Raw genomic sequence first — 24,210 nt, 5'->3', positions numbered from 1 at the left:
TAGCCTGCTTATAGCTACTGCATCATCACTTACCACCAGGTGAGATCGTTGTCTAGGATTAACTTATATCGGAAAAAAAAAGAAAATAAGTAACAAAAAACCAGAGAGAATTTCATTCAAAAATCTGTCACCATGACAACTAATACTTAACAAATAAACAAATAAAACAAAAGATTCGTTTGCGAACGAAAAAAGAAAAATAAAAATAGTTGTAATATCTAAAGTGACCTTAGAAAAGCTGTAAAATTAAGCTAAAATGTCAAACCTGACCGGATTTGACAGTGAGGCGGTAGGGTTTGACTGCGTGACCCAAGACTCTAGGCAGAGTGTTAACAGTTGTTCCCAAACTACGGAGTTCAGTGCAAGCGGGGCGGGGTCCCAAACTAGTACGTCGAAGGATATAGGCTGTATGGTGCATCCTGATGACCTGAGCGTTGGCGAAGATGTGCTGAAGGAATACCCGCCACCAGGTACGTACCGTTGGTTTTTGAATCCTCGATCTAAAAATACGGGTGCAAAGGTGCCAACGCACCTGAGGTGCGCTGCAGGGCGCGTCACTTTAGGCCGCGCGTCGGTACCTATCGCACTACAACTTTTTTTCTTCTTTTTTTTGTCTAGGAGGAGGAAAAATCCCTAATGGACTTCTGTCTATCGACAGGGTGTGTCCGACTCGCACGGACTAAAAAGACCTCCCCCTCTGCGAGATCAGCACGGAACCGTGTAACATTACTTCGTGCTGACCCTCTGGTTGCTCTCTCTCCTTTTTTTCTTGTTTTTCTCTATCTTCCCTTCTCATCATTATGGCTCTCAGCATCTGACCGTATCTGTGCCACTCATTCTCGCTTGACACCATACGGGCTACCAGATTTTGGGCGTTGACACTGTCACTTGCTCCCTGTGCTGCATCTCTAAGATCCGCGCACGCGGGACACTCAAAAATCGCCTGTCTCGGGGTGTCTTCCTCTCCGCAAAAGTAGCAATTTTCAGTAGGCGCTTTCCCTATTGCGAAGACTAGGTAGGTGTTGAACACCCCGTGGCCGCTGAGTGCTTGTGTCAGCCAGCGGTCTACTTCCCCATGCTTCCTCGTGTGCCATTTTTCCAAGTCGGTAATGAATTCTCTGGTCCACTCGCACTACAACTGCAGTAAGACTGGGGGCACACGATGCGTTGCGGCGCCGCACCGCAAAGATTTCACCGTATCAGCGGGCACACGAGCGGTGCGGCGCCGCAACGTTGTTATGTCGCAGCGGCGCCGTAGCAACGTGGAGTCTGTTAATAAATACAATTTACGGGTCTTATACCTGTACGTAAGAGAACAACGTCGCAAGATGAGCGACAATGAAGAGGGGAAGCCCACATTCATGGGGTTGGAACTTTTGAGGATATACTTCTAAGAGCATAAGGAACACGTCATGTGCCAAAAATTAAAACTACGTTATATATTTTGAGGTCTATCATGCCGGTACATTAAATACTTGACACGATGCGCGTGTATCTTATCCGAGCGCCGTACGCATACTGAAGATACGCGCCGCGCCGCTGGGTATGTCGCACACCGCGTCGCTGCGCTGCGCTTCACAATATTCTCTCCAGCCGCGACGCACGGTGAAGCGCTGTGCAGCACCGCTCTAGTGCGATATGCGCCATACAAAATGATAGAAATAATATTTTGAAGATGTATGACCTTAATTCCAGGTCTGAACGAGTTCCTGCGCAGAGTGGTTCCAGGCGTGATGCAGCAGCTCCAGCACAACGACCGGGAGCTGCTGGACAACTCCTCAGACTCCGACGAGGAAGAAGTTCTTACAGCTAAACTGTTGCAGGTTGGCTTTTTGTTCAGCTGAGCTAACTTATCATCATCACCGCAATCAATTCCACCATCACCACCTGGGTTTCTGGAGCACTTCGACCGCCCGTTGTGCCAGATCCTTTTTTCCACGCACATGCAAACTGCGGAACCAACTCCCTACGGCGGTGTTCCCTTTAGATTACAACATGGGGTTGTTCAAGGGGCGGACCTACAAATTCCTGAAAGGCCGGCAACGCATCGGCGCGTTCCTCTGGTGCTGCAAATGTTCATGGGCGGTACTCACTTTTTTTTTTTTTTTTTTTAATTCAAATACAAGTCAGCCCTTGACTGCAATCTCACCTGTTGGTAAGTGATGATGCAGTCTAAGATGATAGCGGGCTAACCTGGAAGGGGTATAGCAGTTTTTATTAAACCCATACCCCTTTGGTTTCTACACGGCATTATACCGGAACGCTAAATCGCTTGGCGGCACGGCTTTGCCGGTGGGGTGGTAACTAGCCACGGCCGAAGCCTCCCACCAGACCAGACCAGAAATTTAGAAATTATAAAATTCCAAACCCCTGCCAGGAATCGAACCCGGGACCTCCCACTATTAAGACTACAGCGCTCACCACTGCGCCAGGGAGGTCGTCAAAACGTCGTCACTTAACATCAGGTGACCCGCCTACTCGTTTGCTCGCTATCTCTAAAAAAACATCATGATCAACCCACTACAGAGAACAGGACTCCTCTCAGAGATAAGGGTTTTGGCCATAGTCCACCAAGCTGGCCATGTGCAGATTGGTAGACTTCACACACCTTTGAGAACATTATGGAAAACTCTCAGGTATGCAAGTTTCCTCACGATTTTTTACTTCACCGTTAAAGCAAGTGATATTTAAGTACTCAAAACGCACAAAGTTCCGAAAAGTTAGAGGTGCGTGCCCGGGATCGAACCCCCGACCTGCCATTAGAAGGCGGACGTTCTATCCACTAGGCTATCACAGCTTACCTATAGTCATCAAACGATAAACGTCCACAGCTGGACATAGGTCTCTTGTAGGGTCTGTCCACCTAGTGGAAGGTCTTCCAACGCTGCGTTTTCCTGGGCGAGGTCGCCATTCCAGCACCTTGGGACCACAACGTCTATCGATATTTCGAACTATATGCCCTGCCCAATAAGATAAATAAGTATGTTAAGTGAGTTCGGACCTTAACTTTCGAGGAGCATCTTGCACCCACCGGCTTCTCCCACAAGTGGGTGTACGGGGAATTCGTATTTACCTGTACACCCACTGTGTCATGGTAGGAATAAAATTTTAAAATACAACGTTAAATTAACAAACGAAATAGTCAAATTTACAATTGCTTAAATCTATTAACTAAAAAAAAACATAATATGTGTGTAATATGTGAAGTTATAAAAAAAAAACTCTTGTAAATTTTAAAATTGTAAGTTTAATGCATTTAACAGTATCAGTATCAGTCAGTCAGTTTGAATTGATTACAAAATTAGTTACTGTTCGCTTGCATTTACAGAGTTGCATGTCATAAATTCTATTACAGTTATAGTAACTTGCAGTCGGAGTATTAGTCACAATACATACTACATACAGTGCTACAAGGCTATCTTGGCGCGTGGCGAAAATCGAAACTATCGTTGCCGTCAAGTGTCCCCTTTGTTCTTGTTTGAATATTCTAAGCATTTGTTCTCCAACAGCGCCCCCCTGTCAATGTCATTCAAGTGCCAAGAGAGCCTTGTCGCACTGAAGGTTTCTGTCCAGCACATCCTTATGTGGCATCGTAGAACAAATGCTGTTGCACTTTATATGAATATCTAAACTCATAATGATGACAGATATAAGCTGTTGACGTTGTTTTAGAATTAAGAGCACTTGACGTTGTTTTAGAGCACTTGACATTGTTTTGAAGCACTTAAAATTGTTTTAGAGCACTTTCAAAGCACTTAAAACTGTTTTAGAGCACTTGACATTGTTTCAAAGCACTTAAAATTGTTTTAGAGCACTTGACGTTGTTTTAGAGTACTCGACATTGTTTTGAAGCACTTAAAATTGTTTTCGAGCACTTGACCTTGTTTTAGAGCCCTTGACGTTGTTTTAGAGCACTTGACGTTGTTTTAGAGCACTTGACGTTTTTCCTTGCCATTGTCTGCTTTCATGTATCGTTTTAGAACATATCCACTTGCACTTCTAAAATCACATGACTCAGACAAGTAAGGTTTTTCTCCCGTGTGTGTTCTCATGTGATACTTGAGAGTGTTTGATCGTGAACGTCTATAGTCCCAATGCTTACATAAGTAAGGTTTTTCTCCCGTGTGTTTTCTCGTGTCGCGGGATACCAGATGGTTGTGAGCATCTAAAGTCACAATACTGACATGAATAAGGTTTTTCTCCCGTGTGTGTTCTCATGTGTAGCTTGAGGCCATATGGTTGTGAGCTACTATAGTCACAATACTGACATGAATAAGGTTTTTCTCCCGTGTGTGTTGTCACGTGATCCTTGAGAGTGCGTGGTTGTCCACATCTATAGTCACAATACTGACACGAGTAAGGTTTTTCTCCAGTATGAGTCCTTATGTGATTTTTGAGAATAGATTTACTTGTACATTTATAGTCGCAATACTGGCATGAATAACCTTTTTCTCCCGTGTGTTTTGTCATGTGGTACTTGAGAGAGTTTGGTTGTGAACCTTTATAGTCACAATACTGACAGGAGTAAGGTTTTTCTCCAGTGTGTATCCGCATATGTTGTTTTAGATACTTGAATTGTACACTTTTGTAGTCACAGAAGGCACAACTGTACGGTTTGTCTCCTGCGTGAATCCTTACATGAACTTTTAGAGCCCTAGTCGATAGACCCACATACTCACACTGGTCACACTGAAAAGTTTTTTTACCCAAGTGTCCTTCAATGTGGTTTTTGAGAACACATTTTTTGGAACATTGATAGTCACAGTGATGACATATAAAGGGTTTACTTGTAGAGTCCAGTGAAGTAACGGTTTGACGTTCAACTGACAAACTTGCTTCAGCTTGAGAAGGCTCGCTCTGAAAACAAAATCCACCATCACTTGTCAGCGGGTCTGATCTGTAGTCTGTACCCTTATTATAAATGCGAAAGTGTGTTTGTTTGTTGGTTTGTCCTTCAATCACATCGCAACGGTGCAACGGATTGACGTGATTTTTTGCATGGTAGATAAAGACCGTGAGAGTGACATAGGCTACTTTTCATCCCGGAAAATCAAAGAGTTCCCACGGGATTTTTAAAAAACATAATTCCACGCGGACGAAGTCGCGGGCATCAGCTAGTTCACCCTCACCACCTGGGTGTCTGGTGCACTTCGACCGTCCGCTGTGCCAGATCCGTCTTTCCACGCACGTGCAAACTGTGGAACCAACTCCCATCGGCAGTGTTCCCACTAGATTACAACATGGAGTTATTCAAAGAGCGGATACAGCATTGCCATCGTCAAATCCATTAAAACACTTTCTGACCAACGGAGTTGTTCACATATGGAATAAATTGCCTAAGGATGTGGTTATGTCAAGTTCTGTTAACCAGTTCAACAATAGATCAGACAAACATTTGGAAAACTCCAAGCACTTCTGATAGTCTATTCAAAATAATAATAATTTCTATTTTAACGTAACTGGCACGTGAGGAATCATTTTTTTTTAAAGAATATTAGCCATGTTAAATGACTAATATTCCCCTTTCCTCTCCAACTAAGCGTCAAGCTTGTGCTAGTAGTAGGTACGACAATAGTGCAACGGGCGGGGTTTGAACCGTGGACCTTTTTCGGTTTTCAGTCCACTCCTTTACCCGTTGAGCTATTGAGGCTCTTAAATTTAGTATGGACTAGCGACCCGCCCCGGCTTCGCATGGGTGGCAATGTAGATACTTATGTAGTGTCATTTCCATACTAATATTATAAATGTGACCACCGCCGCCGCCTCTGTCTCATTTTGTTGCGCGTTTTATATGTTAATTTTCGATGGAAGCTTGATTTCTTCCGACATTTTGTTCAAATATCGTCATATTTCAACAAATTAACACAAACCAATATTAAACTATAGCTATAAACACACACGCTCACACACCCACACACACACACACACATCAACATAATATCACTGATTAACATACTAACAAATTGAATTAGATTAGGTATTAGAATAGATTCAGAAACTCTGTAAATAATATTAATTGATAAGGAAAATAAAGGCTTAATAATAATAATAATAATAATAAACTTTCCTCTTGAATCACTCTATCTATTGGTGAAAACCACATTAAAATCCGTTGCGTAGTTTAAAAGATCTACGCGTTCATACATACATACATACAGACAGCGGGAAGCGACTTTATTTTATACTAGCGACCCGCCCCAGCTTCCCATGGGGCCAATGTAGATACTAATGTGGTGCCATTGAGGTGTCATTGCCTCGGAAACACTCAAATGAGAGATTTTTTTACCGACCTAATTCACATTATTTCAATTTCTCTAGGGATCTCTAATTTTTTGAGAATTAAACTATAGCTATAAACCTTCCTCTTGAATCACTCTATCCATTGTTAAAAACCGCATTAAAATAATAAAAATCTTTTTTATTCGAATAAACTTTTACAAGTACTTATTATAGTCGGATGCATCTACCACTGGTTCGGAATGCCTTTCCTACCGAGAAGAACCAGCAAGAAACTCGGCGGTAAATAAACGCATTAAAATTCGTTGCGTAGTTTAAAAGATCTATGCGTTCATACATACAATACAGACAGCGGGAAGCGATTTTATACTATGTAGAGACTAGCTTATGCCCGCGACTTCGTCCGCGTGTACTACACAAATTTCAAACCCCTATTTCACCCCTTTAGAGGTTGAATTTTCAAAAATCCTTTCTTAGCGGATGCCTACGTCCCGGACACGCACCTCTAACTTATCGTAATGTGTGTTTTAACTAATTAAATATCACTTGCTTTAACGGTGAAGGAAAACATCAACATCGCGAGGAAACCTGCATGCCTGAGATTTCTCCATAATGTTCTCAAACGTGTGTGAAGTCTACCAATCTGCACATGGCCAGCGTGGTAGACTATGGCCAAAACCCTTCTCACTCTGAGAGGAGACCCATGCTTTGTAGTGAGCCGGCGATGGGTTGATTATCAAAGTCAAAGTCAAAGTCAAATGATTTATTCAAAATAGGTAATTAATAACTCTTTTTGATGGTCATGATGATGATGACGTAGAAAAGAGACTATACATACCTCTGCGTCACAAACAGTTGTTTCTGTATCTTTTAACTTGACATCTTTCTGTAAAGCAACAATTTCTTTGCTTAACATAGCTTTGGTTTGAATTGGCTTTACGTTGACAGTCTGTTGGTGTACCCCTCCAGTGTCCGAGGGTACACTAGTGCTGGGTACCTCTTCTTTGGGTACAGCATTGTGCTCGTACCCATCAGCCTCACTGTATATCTGTAGGTCATCCAACACTTCCTCCTTAGGTTCTATGAGCACTACGAGGTAGTCAGCATCGTTGGAGTCCTTGGCGTCTTCCATCTTAGTGTTTTGTTCAACTTATCCTAATTACTAGTTGTAGCTCTGTTGTGTTTCTGTAATTTAAATAAATACGTCATCATCATCATGATATACCCATCGCCGCCACTACAGAGCACGGGCCTCCTCTCAGAGTGAGAAGGGGTTTGGCCAGCGTGATTGGTAGACTTCACGCACGTTTGAGAACATTATGGAGAACTCTCAGGCATGCAGGTTTCCTCACGATGTTTTCCTTCACAATTAAAGCAAGTGATATTTAATTACTTAAAACACACATAACTCGGAAAAGTTAGAGGTGCGTGCCCGGGATTGAACCCCAACCTCCGATTAGAAGTTGGACGTCCTAACCACTAGGCTATGACTCGGAATGCCTACTTTTGTTGATTTCTTTTAGATCTAATTGCTTTATATGTAACTAGCTGATGCCCGCGACTTCGTACGCGTGGATTTATGTTTAAAAAATCCCGTGGGAAGTCTTTGATTTTCCGGGATAAAAAGTAGCATATGTCCTTCCCCGGGATGCAATCTATCACTGTACCAAATTTCGTCAAAATCGGTTGAATGGGTGGGCCGTGAAAGCCTAGCAGACGGACAGACAGACACACTTTCGCATTTATAATATTAGTATGGATATGTAATATTAGACTAGATGATGCCACGACTTTGTCCGCGTGGATTTAGGTTTGTAAAAATCCCGTGGGAAAACTTTGACTTTGTGGATAAAATGTAGCCTATGTCCTTCCCCGGGATGCAAGCTATCGCTGTACCAAATTTCGTCAAAATCGGTTGGACGGATGGGCCGTGAAAGGCTAGCAGACAGACACACTTTCGATTTTATAATATTAGTATGTATAGTATGGATGTACCTTTTTATAGTCTCCTTTAACTAAGAATTATGCATAGCAAACGCTGCATCCAGATCATTGTATGAAAACGTTGAATTTGTTAGGCTGCTTCAATACCCCTTGATATTATTAGGCTATTCCATGAATCTTGGGTTATTCGCTGCGAATACATTTTATTTAGGTAATAGTAGATTTAATAACTGGTATGTGATAAAATTAGAACACTAATATTATAATATAATTAATACTTTTTGATTATACTTATTAAATAAACCCCGACCCCGATAACCCACATATGTAAAAAGTACCATAGAGTAAAGTAATACACAAGTACTCTGTGTAACCCACGAACGAATTGGCATCAATTGGCATTTGGCACATGTTTGGCACCACCGACATAAAAGGACAAAAGGCAAAGATTTTTTTTTTTTTTTTTTTGTTTGGCTTTACACAGATTAGCCAATGTCAGGTTTGTTATTTATTAAAGTTAGGGAAACTATGGATAAAATTGAAAAATCGGGATTTGGAATTTGAAAGGAAAAGGATAAGGTTTTCACTAATCTAATAATAATAACGCTCACACATACTCATAAGCACACACTCACACACGCATACACACACACATACAATCATACACACACTGTTGTAATTTTATTTTATTATTGTATATACCTACATTTATTCTAACTCTATTCTGTTAAAATAGTTTAATTATAATTTTAAGTAATCTCTTTTGGCCTTCTGTTATACCTAGATTTAAATTTAAATAATAATTATGTATTTACGCTGTTGATTACTTTCAAATAAACAAAAATAAAAAAATAAAAAATAAAATACCCACATATATACTATAACTTGATATCATTTTTTTCTAGGAACAAAGCTAGAACTTTATAAATATTTGAAGAATTAGTATATAATAAACAAACTATAGATGTAGGAAATGGTATATGCAATGATTCGAGATGAGCAAGAAAGGCAGACCGATCATACAAAGTGCATGCAAAGAAAATATGATTCAAGTCCCCATACTCCCCACAGGAACAGTAAGGATCGGGAACAATTTTCATCTTGTACAAATGGGCTGGTGTACAAACATGACCCAAGCGTATTCTACACAGAACAGAGGTGACAGTTTTGGAGAAAACTAATCGACTGAACCATGGTTTTCTCGGAATGGACGTCTGAATTTTTCTATAATGTTTACCTACTGAACTATCGTTATTCCATACCCCATCCCAGGTTTCATACAAATATACTTTGGATAAATTTATCAGGTCAGAACAATAATTGGTGTATGGGACAGTATCTCCAATGCGTATAGCCTCATTTGCCAATTGATCAGCTCTTTCATTTCCGAGAATGCCCACATGGCTTGGTACCCAAGCTAGGACAACATCGCAATTTCTCTGTGAACATTTATATAAAAGATCTCTAATCCCAAAAACAATTGGAGACTGTTTATGGGATTTGAATGGAAATCTTTTAATAGCTTCTAAAACACTGCGGGAATCAGAAAATATTATGGTTTTCGGTATCTTTAAAATTAAAACATATTCTAAAGCTTTAAGTAAACCATAACATTCACCGGTGTAAACGGAAGTTTCAGGTGGAAGTTTAATTTGTTGTATACCTTTATATTGTGAATGATATACCCCAACCCCAACACAACTCCTATCCTCATGCTTAGAAGCATCTGTGAACACATAGTGCCTGTCGGGCCATTTATTATTGACGATGTTAGTAAATTCCTGTTTTGAATTAAGGTTATCTTTTAATTTTAATCCTATATCGAATTTAATTTGCGGGACAGCAATAAGGCTTTTGTAGTTATGCTGGTATAGAGGAAGAGTAATACTTCGATGGGTGGGAGCTCCCAAACTTTCATATTTTCTAAGACTTTTTACAAGACATGGAGAGTCTTTATGGGTCCAGTAATTGCAGGTATCAACCTGATATGCAAGTTGTCGTACTTTTGAAAATAACGGATGGGAACTTAGCTGTAATGTACGAAAAAAGTATTTATCACAGAGGAATTGTCTTCTCATATATAAGGGCGGATCACAACATTCTACCTGAAGACAATTTGTCGGAGCCGATTTCATCGCACCTGTAACTAACCTCAAAGCCTTCGACTGGATCATATCCAGCTTTTTAGCTGCAGTTGTATTACCAGGGTGTAATAAGAATGTTCCATAGTCTAAAACACTTCTTATTAAAGCATTATATAACAATCTCATTGTAAAAGGGTGTGCACCCCACCATACTCCTGTAAGGCACCTTAGAATATTCAAATTTCGCTCACACCTTAATGAAACATATTCAAAATGAGGAACTCCAGTAAGTTTAGAATCTAATATTACGCCTAAAAATTTTGCCTTATCTTTAACTGCTAGCGGAATACCATTGTAATTAATATGAAGAGATGGGAGATTTCGCTTTCGAGAAAATACTACAACAGAACTTTTAGATGGTGACAAATCTAGCCCATTATTATATAACCAACACTTTAAAGCATTTAACGCTAAAGTTAACAATTCACTAATATTATCCAAAGATGGCCCAGCAACATATAAAAGCAAATCATCTGCATATTGAAGCACATTTGCATATCTGTTAATAGAAATGTCCAAATCGTAAGTATAAATGTTATATAATATAGGGCTCAAAACAGAGCCTTGTGGCAAACCCTTCCACACAGTTCTATATATAATTTCATTTTCAGACGAATCTAACGAATACTTTATATATCTTTCGTACAACATATTTACAATAAAATTAATTAATAAATTAGGAATATTCAGGGCTAGCAATTTATTTTTTAAAATCGAGATATTAACATTATCATAGGCGGCATTTATGTCTAGGAAGGCAGCAACCAAAGACTCATTTTTAGAGAAACTTAGTCTTATGTCTGTGGTAAGAACGCTCAAGCTGTCAAGGGTACATTTACCTTTCCTAAAACCAAACTGGTTTCTTGATAATAATGTATTATGTTCTAAAAACCATTCCAGCCTGATTTTAATGAGGTGTTCAGCAGTTTTAGCTAATACCGACGATAATGCTATTGGCCTATACGATGTTGGATCTGAACTCGATTTATTCGGTTTCTGTAATAAGATCAAAGTTTGGGACCTCCAGGATTCGGGGACGATACCCACCATCATAACGTTGTTGATCAAAGAAAGGTAGTACCTGAGGATATTGTCGTCAAGATTCGATAAGAAGGAATAAGGAATCCCGTCTTCCCCTGGTGCAGAATCCTTAGTCGATGACAGTACGCCTTTCAATTCGTTAAGTGTAAATGGCGAATTCAAATCTACATTATTATAATTATCATTAGATACTATTAGGGGCGTTAAGGCCATGGGACATTCAGGTACATAAGGAGGACCCAAACGATCCATGATTTGCTCTGCTAGAGCTGGGGATATTTTATTCTGTTGTGAATCTTTAAATGCAGATCTAAACCTTCTTATATTTTGCCAAACAATTGAAGGTGAAACATTAGGATTCAAGGATTTACAAAACCTGTGCCATCCTTCATATTTCTTTACCCTAAGTAGCTCCTTAGTGGTATTGGCAATTTTTAAGTAATTATCAAAATTTTCATCGGTCATATTTTGACAAAATTGTTTTTCTGCTTCTTTCCTTTCTTTAACAGCATTAGTGCACTCTACATCCCACCACGGTGGAGATGGAATAAATTCCATGCACTCACCCCTTTTTACTGGAAAAGTTTCATCTGCAGCTTCAATTAAAGCTGCAGATAAAGCTTGTGAGGATTCTAATATATTCAAATGACTAATTTCAGGTAAATTATTGATTTTCTTTTCAACGGCTGCACTATACAAACTCCATTTTGCATCTGTCAGTTTATGTTTTAAACGTGGCTGTCTTACATGTTTTAGAGGTTTTTCAAAAGGGAAAGTAATAATTAGAGGGTAGTGATCACTACCACCAGTAGATTCAGCGGTTGACCAGGTGAGAGATGAAGCTAGATCAGGAGTGCAAATGGACAAATCTGGAGCACTAGGTGTCCGTGCCAACCGTGTTGGAGACCCAGTATTAAGAATGCACAAGTTATGGGAGCTTATTAAATCTAACAACTTTTCTCCATAGAAGGTTGATGTGGAACATCCCCATAATTCGTGATGAGAGTTAAAATCCCCTAAACATAAAAATGGTTTCGGTAAAAAATTAAAAATTTCATTTATTTCATTAAATATTTCATTATTAGGACGAGAGAAATATATAGATACATAACATATACTATTTACAATAACTGCAATAACAGATAAGTTATCGCTATGTACAGGTAGAGTGATAGGTGTAAATGTCAGAGTATTTTTGATGAGTATGGCCACTCCACCATACCCATCAGGTCTGTCTTCTCTGAGACAAACATACCCCGGCATTTTGAACAAAAATTCCCTTCTCAACCATGTCTCTTGGAGACAGATAAGAAAGGGATCATGTTTATTAATAAGATATATTAAGTCATGTTTTCTACTGTTGAGGCTCAGGCAATTCCACTGAATCACTCTGGCTCTGTGATCCATTATTATTAGAGATTTGATATAAGGCTTCAATTACTGTGGCAACGTGGGACGGTGTAACTATATTTGATTGTGATAATAATTGAATTAATATTTTAATAATGTCTGCCATGTTCATGTTATTTTCAGAACTATAATTATTAAAATTAAACTTTTGTTTAGGTAAAACAGGATCTCTTATTATTTCTGAGTGGGCAGAGCGGTCATAGCCTTTGCTATGCTTTGAGGGTGATCTTGGCTTTATAAAGACTGTTTTTTTATACGAATTCGGCATTGAATTTGAAGTAGATGGAAGTTTAGATTTTTGGGGACCATGTATATCCTGTGGTGAATAGGATGGCACAGGCGTTGAAACTAAAGCTTCGGCATATGACATGTTTGAAACTGGTGGATGTATTTTAATTGCTTCCATATACGAAATACAACTTTTGCTCATGGTTTCTTTTATTGCTCTCTGTCTGTTATGCTCTAAGCATTTTTTATTTATGGCTTGATGGGAACCTTTGCATAGGCAACACCGGTAATACTCTTCCTCTACCTGACAAGTGTCGCCAGAATGCCCTTGGCTACATTTATAACACTTTGGCACTGACCGGCACTGATTTTTGACATGTCCGAAACGGCAACACTGGTAGCATTGCACAGTGGGGTAAATGTATAACTCTACAGGTAAAGCAGTGTAGCACATATATACCCGGGTAGGCAGTATTTGCCCATCGAAAGTAACTATTACCGTCCCCGTGTTAATGAATTGGTTTACATCATTCACTACAATTTTTCTTTTCATCCTCCTGATTTTAATGATTGGTCCGCAGCCAAGTGGAACACTCATGTTAAGTAAGACTTCCTCTTCGGACCAATCATTAGGGACACCTTTTACCACACCCATTCGAGTAACATTAAATGTGGGTATAAACGCCCTGTATTTTGCGGGTTCAAGTATTGGGTTTGTTAAAAAATTGTTCGCATCCAAGTAGGTAGAAAATGCCATACTGATGCGATTTCTACCCACACGTTTTACACTTCCGTTTACAACACCACTAAACTTGTTGTTTTTTAAAAATCTACCAAAAGTTATTGGGTGTAGAGTTGTTGAGCTATCACTTTTTTCAATTTCTTTTTGGACATGTATTACGTATGGGGCATTGTCGGATTGTTGATAATAAGCACGACCAATTGGCACACGCTTTGGCAGTGAAGATTGATTACTATTATCGGTGGGATTTGAGGATTCAGTTTGTGGATTTGGGTAAGGGGCATTCTGAACTTTATTATTGTCAGGTTCACACTTGCATTCACAACTGTACCTTTCTTTTCCATCTCGACCTTTTGTTTTCCTTTTTCTTTTGTTACAGGTCATACAAATGCGTGAAAATATTTTTCTTTTCAACGGTTGGTCGGCATTGGACACAACGGACACGTCAGTGTCCATTGACGACTCGACCGCCGCAATTAATACGTCCATTTTTGATGTAATATTCAACGATCCCAGGGGATCCGACCCCCCGGGATCGGGAGGCCGAGTCTCCATAAGTTTGAAATGTAAACTATACTAAATTTAAAAACTTACCTATATATACAGCTAACTACTATGAAAATGTCACTAAATCTACAATATTAACACTATAAAACAACACCAATCCTTTTCCAAATTGAATTTACAAATTAATAAAAACAAAGCACGAAAATTTCACGTCCGCCAAGTACGAAGTTTCCCGCCCTTTCCTTTTGGCCTTTATACATGCCAAAGGCAAAGATTGACAGTTGACACGTCAAATCACGAACAAGGATATTTTTTTTTTATGGCCCTGGATAACAGTCCTTTAAGGCCTCACGAACCTTTTATTTCTGGTCGGTGTCACGAACAAGGAACCACATATTTACTCCCACAGACCATGTTTACTCCAATCACGAATCACGATCACAGACTAATATACTGTGATACACGATAACCACCACAGACAAAACTTCTTCTTCATCGTTCAATGCATAGTAGATAATCTATGGTTGTGTAAAGCCAGAAGAAGAACAAAAAAAAAAAATCTATGTTTCAATGTGGTTCAAAGCTACAATTTATTTAAAAGGTCAAAAATTCAAAAGTAACGTTTATTCAAAATAGGTAAAAAAATTACGCATTTTGATAGTCGGTTTGCATTTGTAAGATGATGATATAGATAGTGGTGATAATTTTTACGCGAACTTAAAACTAAAGCTACGAGAGGGTTACAAACGCGCCCAGGTCTGAGAAGAGCCCACAACAAACTCAGTTTATTCCGAGTTTAAAGCTATTGTAGCTATAGATGGTGTTTGGATGATGATTGTTTTTAGGAGATCCAGGTGAAGCCGGACGGCTCGGGCGACCACCAGGCGTCAGTGCTGGGCGTGACGTGGAGCAGCAGTGGCAACTCCGTGGCGGTGTCGGTGGGGCAGGCGCAGCACGACGCGTGGTGTCACCACACCGGCGTCATCAGAGTGTACACGCACAAGCGCAGCGAGGACAGGTTTTATTTTTTTAAAATTAATTCTCGTTTGGGCTCGAACAGAAAACCAGCGTTGTGGTTACATCGTATATCCACAACATTCAGCTGAGTTCGGGCCTTTATCGTTGGCACGACACATTGTAGGCACTAGGTACCTATTTGTTGAATTAGATTATAAGGAATATTTTTTGTAAATATTTGTGTTTATCGTGTGTTGGATCAACCAATAAATGTATTTCTATTCTATTCTATTCTATTCTAAATTTATAGACTACTAGCTTATGCTCGCGACTTCGTCCGCGTGGATTACACAAATTTCAAACCCCTATTTCACATAGGGTTTGAATTTTAAGATACCGCGCTGGATATCGGCGGCGCAAGACTGTGGCGTGTGGAAGTCCCTACAAGAGACCTATGTCCAGCAGTGAACCTCTATCGGTTGATGATGATGATAAAATACAGGGTGTAATCAGAACGGCAGCAAAAACTTAGTGTTATACTACTTAAACACAATCCAATACCAAATAACCATTTGCCTCATTTCGTACTTTTAGTGATTTACAATGAACCAAAAGCTTAATTTGCTGTAATCCGCTGAAACAGGTCGAATCTGTATCCGCAAAGTAACGCCTGCTTCTATACAACATTTTAGTGATTTATTATTTTTCAATCCCGCAATGTATAGCGTGCAAAACTCGGATCAATGCCCCACCTACGACGCAGCATTGACTCCGAGTGGCCTAGTTATGCAACGGTCGTTGACCTCTAGCGTCAGTCAGATGTTTTATTTGATTTGCAATATATCGTAAACATTTACAAAATGTAGGATTTTTTTAATAAATTTAAAAAAAAAAACGCGTTCTTTTTTTGTGGTATCATATCAGCGGCGGCGCGATTGCGGTAGAATGACAGTTACAATGTCACGATCGCAATCACCTGATTGGTTGACGCTCGCTCACTATTGGCCACAATGCATTGTTGCAACAAGAATCGCACAAATTCAGACAATCACAACAATTGAGATTGTAATAATGATTGATGCAGGTTTTACGAAATCGACCTATGGTTATCATCAGTACTATCACCTGTTTTCGTTTTTGCTAGCGTTCTGGTATACTTAACTAGCTTATGCCCGCGACTTCGTCCGCGTGGAATACACAAATTTCGAACCTATATTTTACCACCTTAGGGGTTGAATTTTCAAAAATCCTTTCTTAGCGGATGTCTACGTCATAATAGCTATCTGCATGCTGAATTTCAGTCCGATCCGTCCAGTAGTTTGAGCTGTGCGTAGATAGATCAGTCAGTCAGTCAGTCTGTCACCGTTTTCTTTTGTATACCTACTTAGATTACTTATTAGAGCCTCAATAGCTCAACGGGTGAAGGAGTGGACTGAAAAACCGAAAGGTCGCCGGTTCAAACCCTGCCCGTTGCACTATTGTCGCACCTACTCCTAACACACTAGTATGCTCCTAAAAAAAGCATATTATACAGTCGCAGACTATGTAAACGATAAAAAAGCTTGGATTTGACTCGCTCCAGCAATGCACGGGGCTGCAATGGCTTGTATAGTACGGTATAATAACATTGTAAATTGAAAATTGAAAAGAGCAACCGCCGAGTTTCTTGCTGGTTCTTCTCGGTAGGAACGGCATTCCGAACCAGTGGTAAATTAAAACCACCTTACTATTCATAAGTACTTGTAAAAAGTTTACATGAATAAAAAAACATTCTATTCTATTCTATTCACAAGCTTGACGCTTAGTTGGAGAGGAAAGGGGAATATTAGTCATTTATGATGGCTAATATTCTTTTTAAAAAAATAAAAAAAATATATTCTTCCCTGCACAGGTTCGTGCACACGATAGATATAACGGAGAAGAACTGCGTGACGGTGTTGCAGTACCACCCCTCTGTTGCAGCGCTGTTGGCATACGGTTAGAGTCTCATTGAAATGTCGGTCGAGGGTTCCGTACTATCGTGCAAGGATTAACACCTTTGTTCCGGGTTCCGTACCTCAAAAGGAAAAACGGAACCCTTATTGGATCGTACCGTATGGGCCGTGAAAGGCTAGCAGACAGACAGACAGACAGACAGACACACTTTCGCATTTATAATATTAGTATGGATTCTAAGTATTCTATTCTATTACGACTTTTTATAATTTTATAAGAACGTTTGTGTGAACAACCCACCACCTCCCATGTCCCCACCAACCTCGCAGTTATATGGGCCGAAACGCGGGAGGGCGCCCGTTCGGTACTTGCTCGGTGGCTCTTTCCCGGGGCGCCTTCTTGACTCCCTACAAATCCTTTCCTTGTCCCTTTGAGACTTTCTCCTCTTTCTGGAGCAGACGTACACGAAAAACGCAGATCCCCGCGTGCCCCGCGGTCCGGATCCTTCCTCAAACACCCACTGGTCCACGATCACGGTCCGAGCTGTTCCGCCTCTTGTGCCAGTGGTGCGCGAACTCCCGTAGCTTGCCGAAGTTTTCCGTTTGTGTGAACAGGGACGACATCTGGTGAAGTGGTGCTGTGCAACCTGAGGAATGGCGCTCTGGACGAGGGGACGCAGCTGGCGTCGCCCGGCGGCTGCCACGGCGCCCGGCGCGTGTCGGCGCTGCGGTGGGCCGACGCACCGCTGGCCGACGCCTTCCTGACGATGCAGATCAGCTCCCAGAGCAAGCGCAGGGGGGCATCCGACCAGGTGACACGGTTGACTACCTGATCACAGAATTCAAGCTCGCTGCGCTCACATTTATGATTTTACAGTATTTTCACTTACTCCTCGTCCCGCAGCTCGCACCCGCGCTCAACTAAGCCGTAAACCCTATCAGCCAGTTTCGGGCGTTGTCTGTCTGTTTTGTTACGTTTCCAATCGTCATTAGATGACACTACTCTCACTTTGACACTATTCGCACTTATGCAAAACTGTGCCGTCACCTAGTAATATAGATGGCACCACAGGTATCTTCAATCAAGCCTGAATCGCGCTAACGAAGTGTTGACCTCCAAGTTGCAAGATATAAATGGTTGGACTAACCAACCGTTAGTCTAAATCTAATCAAAGACGTTTTCTCATAATCAACCCCCGATCGCCAAGCTTGGCATAAAAGTCGGCCTAGGTACGCCCGTTCGGTCCAATCACAACAAAACATTCTCCCCTGTCCCCCGCCTTGGAAACTTCGGCTAGCTGCGGGAGTTCGCGCACCACTGGCACAAGAGGCGGAACAGCTCGGACCGTGATCGTGGACCAGTGGGTGCTTGAGGAAGGATCCGGACCGCGGGGCACGCGGGGATCTGCGTTTTCGTGCACGTCTGCCCCAGAAAGGGGATAAAGACTCAAACGGACAAGGAAAGGATAGAAAGAATTTGTAGGGAGTTAAGAAGGCGCCCCGGGAAAGAGCCACCGAGCAAGTAACAAACGGGCGCCCTCCCGCGTTTCAGCCCATATAACCGAGAGGTTGGTGGGGCCATGGGTGGTGGTGGGTTGTCCCCCGCCAATATTTTACGATTTTGTTTTCATGCAAAACCTTGTATATGCGTATTTTGAGGGTGAATTCCATGTGGGTCAAGCCCACATAGGGTTGCCAGGTCGCCAAACCTAATAGCCGGACAGACCAGCCAGTTTGGCCGGTCATTTGGGTAGAAAGGCCGGACACCCTACATTATTGAGGATTTTGTGTCTTAGTATTAACTAGTAATAGGTACGACAAAAAATTGTATGTAAAATCAAGCTTTTTTTATTACTAGCTTATGCTCGCGACTTCGTCCGCGTGGACTACAAAATTTCAAAACCCTATTTCACCCCCTTAGGAGTTGAATTTTCAAAAATCCTTTCTTAGCGGATGCCTACGTCATAATAGCGTAATACGTCAAGCTATCTGCATGCCAAATTTCAGCCCGATCCGTCCAGTAGTTTGAGCTGTGCGTTGATAGATCAGTCAGTCAGTCAGTCAGTCAGTCAGTCAGTCTGTCACCTTTTCCTTTTATATATTTAGATTGTCATAAATCTTGTTGTCGGGTGGGACTGCCGCCTGCGGGAGCGACGGACAAGTAGACTCGCCTGCGCTCGGCCACGCTCGTTTGCGAAATGTAAAAAGCCTAACAAAGCCGGACAGCGTTTATTTTGGCCGGACACGCAATCAAAAAGCCTACCTATGTCCGGCTTTAAGCTCACATCACAGGGCTCCCGTACAAGCGCCGTTATTGATGCGTCGTTTTCCCCAGGTCCTCATCTCGGCCGGTGCTGACGGGTCGCTGGTGGCGTGGCAGGCCAACGCCAGCTCGCAGGTGTTCGAGAGCATCGTGAGCTACGCCGTCGACGGCACGCGTGGCTCCCCGCCGGACATCACTTGCTTCGACTTCATCAAGAGCTGTCCGCTGCGCCCCCTGGCGGAGAAGACGCCGGACGACGTGTTTGTTGTCGGGTATGTAACTACTACTATGAGACTACCTTATAAACCTTTTTTGTGTGTTGTTTCGGATTGACTATGCTGCGTAGGCCCTACTGGTCGCTACAGCGTCACCGGGGGGGTTGGCGAGCGCGAAGCTCCGCCTGGGGGTGAGCCCTATAGGGCTCGAATAAATAATTTGAAGGCCGGGGGGCAACGGCCTCCTAAGGGCGCCTCCTGTGGGGCTCGGACCACGGCTTAGGATGACGTTGGGATGGGTGGAGTTGCTGGACTACTGGTTAGTCCGTACGCCCCCGAGGCCGTGGCGTGAGTCCACGTCCGGGTGACGTTAGAAATCGGGGACCTCGTCTTCGCCGGCGAAGATGCTGTGATAAGGTTGTATTGTGTAGCCCTACGATAGAGCATTGTCGGTCATGATTTGATCGTCGGTATCGTTAAGGACGTGCTTAGGGCGTCCTTTATCGGGGGGGGGGGCCTTATAAACCATCACAATCGAATCAAGATGGCTGCCTCGTCGCAATAGATCACGCCACTTCCATTTCAAAAGGCGCAAATACAAAAATGCGATAACAATAGTATATCTTGTCAACAGGTCTAAAACAGGCAAATTGCTCCTGTGCAAGATCCGACCCCCTCACAGTCTGTCTGAAGTGCTGGACCCCGTATACGATGTCCTGGAAGGTCATGACACCTGTGTGCTGGACGTGGCCTTCAACTCGCAGAGACCAGGGGTCTTCGTGTCCGTCTCCATGGACTCCGAGCTGAGGGTCTATGACATAGCCCAGGGGACTCCGTTGAAGGTCATCATCATCATCATCAACCAATAGACATCCACTACTGGACTCTCTCTCTGGTCTCTTGTAGGGACTTCCACACGCCACGGTCTTGCACCGCCGCTTTCCAGCGGCTCCCTGCGACTCGTCTGATGTCGTCTATCCACCTAGTGGGGGGTCTTCAGGTGCGAGGTCACCATTCCAGCACCTTGGGACCCCAACGTGTATCGGTTGTACGAACTATGTGCCCTGCCCATTGCCACTTCAGCTTGCAACCCGTTGAGCTATGTCGGTTACTGTAGTTCTCCTACCGATCTCCTCATTTTTGATTTGATCACGTAGAGAAACTTCAAGCATAGCTCTCTCCATCGCCCGCTGAGTGACTCTATTTCTCCGTTGAAGGTATATTTTGTTAAATAAACGAACAGACGGGCCACCCGATGTTAAGTGATTGCCGCCCATGAACATTTGCAGTACCAGAGGAACCACCAATGCGTTGCCGGCCTTTCAGAAACTTGTTGGTCCGCCCCTTGAACAACCCCACGTTGTAATCTAATGGGAACACCGCCCGATGGGAGTTGGTTCTACAATTTGCATGTGCGTGGAAAAAAGGCAGGCGGTGAGGGTGAAATTTTTTGCGGTGGCGTGCGGTGCGGTTGTAGAAAAAGGAGGGTGGAATGAGATCGAACAACTCTTCAGAGCACTCCCCATTATAGAGGCGATAGAACACGAGCCGGTTAGATATGGAACCCTGACCTCATTTCATCATGATCAACCCATCGCCGGCTCACTACAGAGCATGGGTCACCTCTCAAAGTGAGAATGATTTTGGCCATGGTTTACCACAATCACAATTTGCACTGTTTGCACAATCTAAAACAGATTTTTATTTATTTTTAGGCATAATAGTTTTTGATTTATCGTGATATGTCGATAATTATACGATTGTAGTCGGAACCCTCAGTGCGCGAGTCTGACTCGCACTTGGCCGGTTTCTTTTTAGGGTTCCGTACCTCAAAAGGAAAAACAGAACCCTTATAGGATCACTTTGTTGTCTGTCTGTCTGTGTCTGTCCGTCTGTCTGTCAAGAAACCTACAGGGTACTTCTCGTGGACCTAGAATCATGAAATTTGGCAGGTAGGTAGATCTTATAGCTGACATTTGGGGAAAAATCTGAAAACCGTGAATTTAGGGTTAGATCACACAAAAAAATTAAATTGTGGTCATGAACTAATAATTAGTATTTTCAACTTTCGAAGTGAGTGACTATATCAAGTGGGGTATCATATGAAAGGTCTTCACCTGTACATTCTAAAACAGATTTTTATTTATTTTTAAGCATCATAGTTTTTGAATTATCGTGCAAAATGTCTACAAAATACGACTGTATTACGGAACCCTCGTCGCGCGAGCCTGACTCGCACTTGGCCGGTTTTTTTTATATTAAACCCACACCTCTTTGGTTTCTTCACGGCATCGAACCGGAACGCTAGATCTAGCGCTAGACGCTAGCGATCTAGCTTAGTGTATAGGTCTCTTCATCGGCGGCTGAGTGAGTTAGAATAGAATAGAATAGAGTAGAATGTTTTTTTATTCATGTAAACTTTTTAAAAGTGCTTATGAATAGTCAGGTAGTTTTAATTTACCACTGGTTCGGAATGCCGTTCCTACCGAGAAGAACCAGCAAGAAACTCGGCGGTTGCTGTTTTTAATTTTTCAATTTACAATGTTATTATACCGTACTATACAAGCCATTGCAGCCCCGTGCATTGCTGGAGCGAGTCAAATCCAAGCTTTTTTATCGTTTACATAGTCTGCGACTGTATTTTATGCTTTTTTTAGGAGCATACTGGCACCGATTCTAAGCACAACCTAATTTTAGAGTATTCGCACCCTCTTCTTACTATTGTAATATGAAAAGGACAGAAGCAGTTTGACATTTCTAAATTTAATTTTTAGATGGTAAAACCCGTGATTTTAGCACACACTCGCGAACCTACTGTTTAAATTTTTATTGTGCACTGAAATTTAGAGTCTTTAAATGTGAAAGTCATGTTCCGTTCCTTTTTTAGCATTAGTAAAAAGAAAAGGATGCAGATACTCTAAATTTAGTTTAGAGAGAGACTAGAGAATCGGGGCCACTTTTAACACATTTTTTAAACTTGTGTAAAGGCAAGTCTAAAATTGGTTGTGGAAGTTGGTGAGGAGGACATGAGTGTTGCAGGTGTTGTGCCTGGCCGCGCCCGTGTCGTGTATGTGCTGGCTGTGGCCGCCGTGCGTGGCGGTGGGGCTGCACAGCGCGGAGGAGCTCCTGCGGGTGTACAACGTGTGCGGGGGCCGCGCGCTGCCCGTCGCGGGGCTCAGCGGCTGTGCTATCGTGACCTGCGTCGCGGTCTGCCACAGCGGGTGAGAGGGAAAATGTTGAAATATTTGTATTTATTTCGATTTAGACTCATTACAAGCGCTTACGAAAGTCAGATCGGCATAGAACAATCATCAATCAATCAATACTTATAATAAAACTGTAACAGGTCAAATTCTGTACATTGAAGATATTTTGATTTTTCGAGGGCACTCTATAATCGACACTGAACCAAAAACTGTAATTTTTTTCATTTTTGTCTGTCTGTCTGTCTGTCTGTATCACGGCCGCGCATCACGCTGAAACTACTGAATGGATTCCAATGAAACTTGGTACGATTTGAGGTCATACTATGAGGAAGAATATAGGATACATTTTATCCCGAAATTCAGCATGGTTCCCGTAGGAGAGAGGATGAAAGTTAAAATGTATACTGAGTTGTAATTCATTAACGCGTAGTCCGATTTCATTCATTCTTTTTTTGTTAGAAAGGGGATACTTTAAAAATTGTTCCGTAAATATTTCAAGGTCATCGGTTTTTAACCGACTGTCAAAAAGGAGGTGGTTCTTTTTTCTACATCGATTTTTTCGAGGTTTCTGGACCGATTTGCAAAATTTTTTTTTAAATCAACAAAAAAAGTTTTCGTGGTGGTCACATAAAAAATTCTGGATTCAACTCCTTAATCCTGATGCTGCAGGGTTACTGCCCGCCTGAGTTATCAAGATTCAGGAAATGTTCATAGTGAATTCATATTGTAGGTACCAAGCAACGACTTTATTCTCAGACTTCAAGTCTCAACTCCTCAACCCTGATGATGTAGGGTACAGCACTCCTAAACTATAATGTTTCAGGAACTACGGATGATGCAAAATTATTTTAGGTACCAAGCATAGGCTACATCATTGAACTTCGGATCCTAAATCCTCAATCCTGATGCTGCAAAGTACTGAAGTCCTAAATCGTGGGGATTTTACAATTTCTGATAGTGAATTGATATTAAAAAAAAAAAAATGTGAATCGACTGTTAGGCGGAACGAAGTTCGCCGGGTCAGCTATCTATAATATGGGTACTGATTTAGTCTGGCTAACGAAAGAAGAGACTGGAAAAGCGCGGTGAATTAAAAAAACCAACCCAAAACAACCAGAAGTAAAGAGCCAATAGCAGGGCTCTGTAGTGAAAACCTTTCTTCAGTAAAGTTAGTCAATTACGAGCAAGTGGAAGAAAACGAATTTTGCCGATGCGAATTGTAAAAGTGCGAGTGTTTAGGCAACAATATAGGTTTCTTTCTTTCTTTCCAGGTCGTGCCGCATTGCGGCAGGTGACGAGTGCGGCACGGTGCGCGTGTGGGAGCTGCCGTCGCACCGCATCAAGCTCTCTGCGCTAGATCTAGACTTTTAGAACTGTAGGTG

General features: G+C 41.9%; 2 protein-coding genes and 1 long non-coding RNA gene across 5 annotated transcripts; 2 read left to right on the top strand and 1 right to left on the bottom strand.

Moving 5' to 3' along the window:
* Positions 1 to 234: 234 nt before the first annotated feature.
* Positions 235 to 24,210, top strand: LOC117994382 (cytoplasmic dynein 2 intermediate chain 2-like). Its single transcript, XM_034982303.2, has 9 exons — positions 235 to 470; positions 1,696 to 1,823; positions 15,099 to 15,271; positions 17,102 to 17,187; positions 17,760 to 17,956; positions 19,480 to 19,679; positions 20,257 to 20,464; positions 22,662 to 22,843; positions 24,100 to 24,210. The coding sequence occupies exons 1-9, from the start codon at positions 257 to 259 to the stop codon at positions 24,197 to 24,199; spliced, it is 1,488 nt and encodes a 495-aa protein (XP_034838194.1). The 5' UTR covers positions 235 to 256; the 3' UTR covers positions 24,200 to 24,210.
* Positions 3,769 to 14,641, bottom strand: LOC138404180 (zinc finger protein 782-like). Of its 3 annotated transcripts, none has more exons than XM_069507571.1 (4): positions 14,610 to 14,641; positions 8,233 to 8,371; positions 7,076 to 7,422; positions 3,769 to 4,857 (listed from the first exon to the last, which is right to left on the bottom strand). In XM_069507571.1, the coding sequence occupies exons 3-4, from the start codon at positions 7,367 to 7,369 to the stop codon at positions 4,099 to 4,101; spliced, it is 1,053 nt and encodes a 350-aa protein (XP_069363672.1). In that variant the 5' UTR covers positions 7,370 to 7,422; positions 8,233 to 8,371; positions 14,610 to 14,641; the 3' UTR covers positions 3,769 to 4,098. The 3 variants fall into 3 exon arrangements, with proteins under 3 accessions (XP_069363672.1, XP_069363673.1, XP_069363671.1); XM_069507572.1 differs by lacking the exon at positions 14,610 to 14,641 and adding an exon at positions 14,552 to 14,570; XM_069507570.1 differs by lacking the exon at positions 14,610 to 14,641 and adding an exon at positions 8,520 to 8,596.
* Positions 11,338 to 12,418, top strand: LOC138404234 (uncharacterized). The gene is made up of 2 exons (XR_011238249.1): positions 11,338 to 12,025; positions 12,123 to 12,418. It is a non-coding gene; the product is annotated as an uncharacterized lncRNA (long non-coding RNA).

This window comes from Maniola hyperantus, chromosome 26 (genome assembly GCF_902806685.2).
Source record: "Maniola hyperantus chromosome 26, iAphHyp1.2, whole genome shotgun sequence".
Taxonomy (NCBI): Eukaryota; Metazoa; Arthropoda; class Insecta; order Lepidoptera; family Nymphalidae; genus Maniola; species Maniola hyperantus.
Note: the sequence above shows the minus strand (reverse complement) of the source record. Positions and strands in the feature narration are given on the sequence as shown.

Bases quoted from the DNA above. Each gene is read 5' to 3' on its own strand.
- LOC117994382 (XM_034982303.2), top strand. From the start codon at position 257: ATGTCAAACCTGACCGGATTTGACAGTGAGGCGGTAGGGTTTGACTGC. The intron at 1,824-15,098 runs GTTGGCTTTTTG...GATTGTTTTTAG, and splicing joins TTACAGCTAAACTGTTGCAG to GAGATCCAGGTGAAGCCGGA. The intron at 20,465-22,661 runs GTCATCATCATC...TGAGTGTTGCAG, and splicing joins CCCAGGGGACTCCGTTGAAG to GTGTTGTGCCTGGCCGCGCC.
- LOC138404180 (XM_069507571.1), bottom strand. From the start codon at position 7,369: ATGGAAGACGCCAAGGACTCCAACGATGCTGACTACCTCGTAGTGCTC. The intron at 4,858-7,075 runs GTATGTATAGTC...TTTTGTTTTCAG, and splicing joins CAACTGTTTGTGACGCAGAG to AGCGAGCCTTCTCAAGCTGA.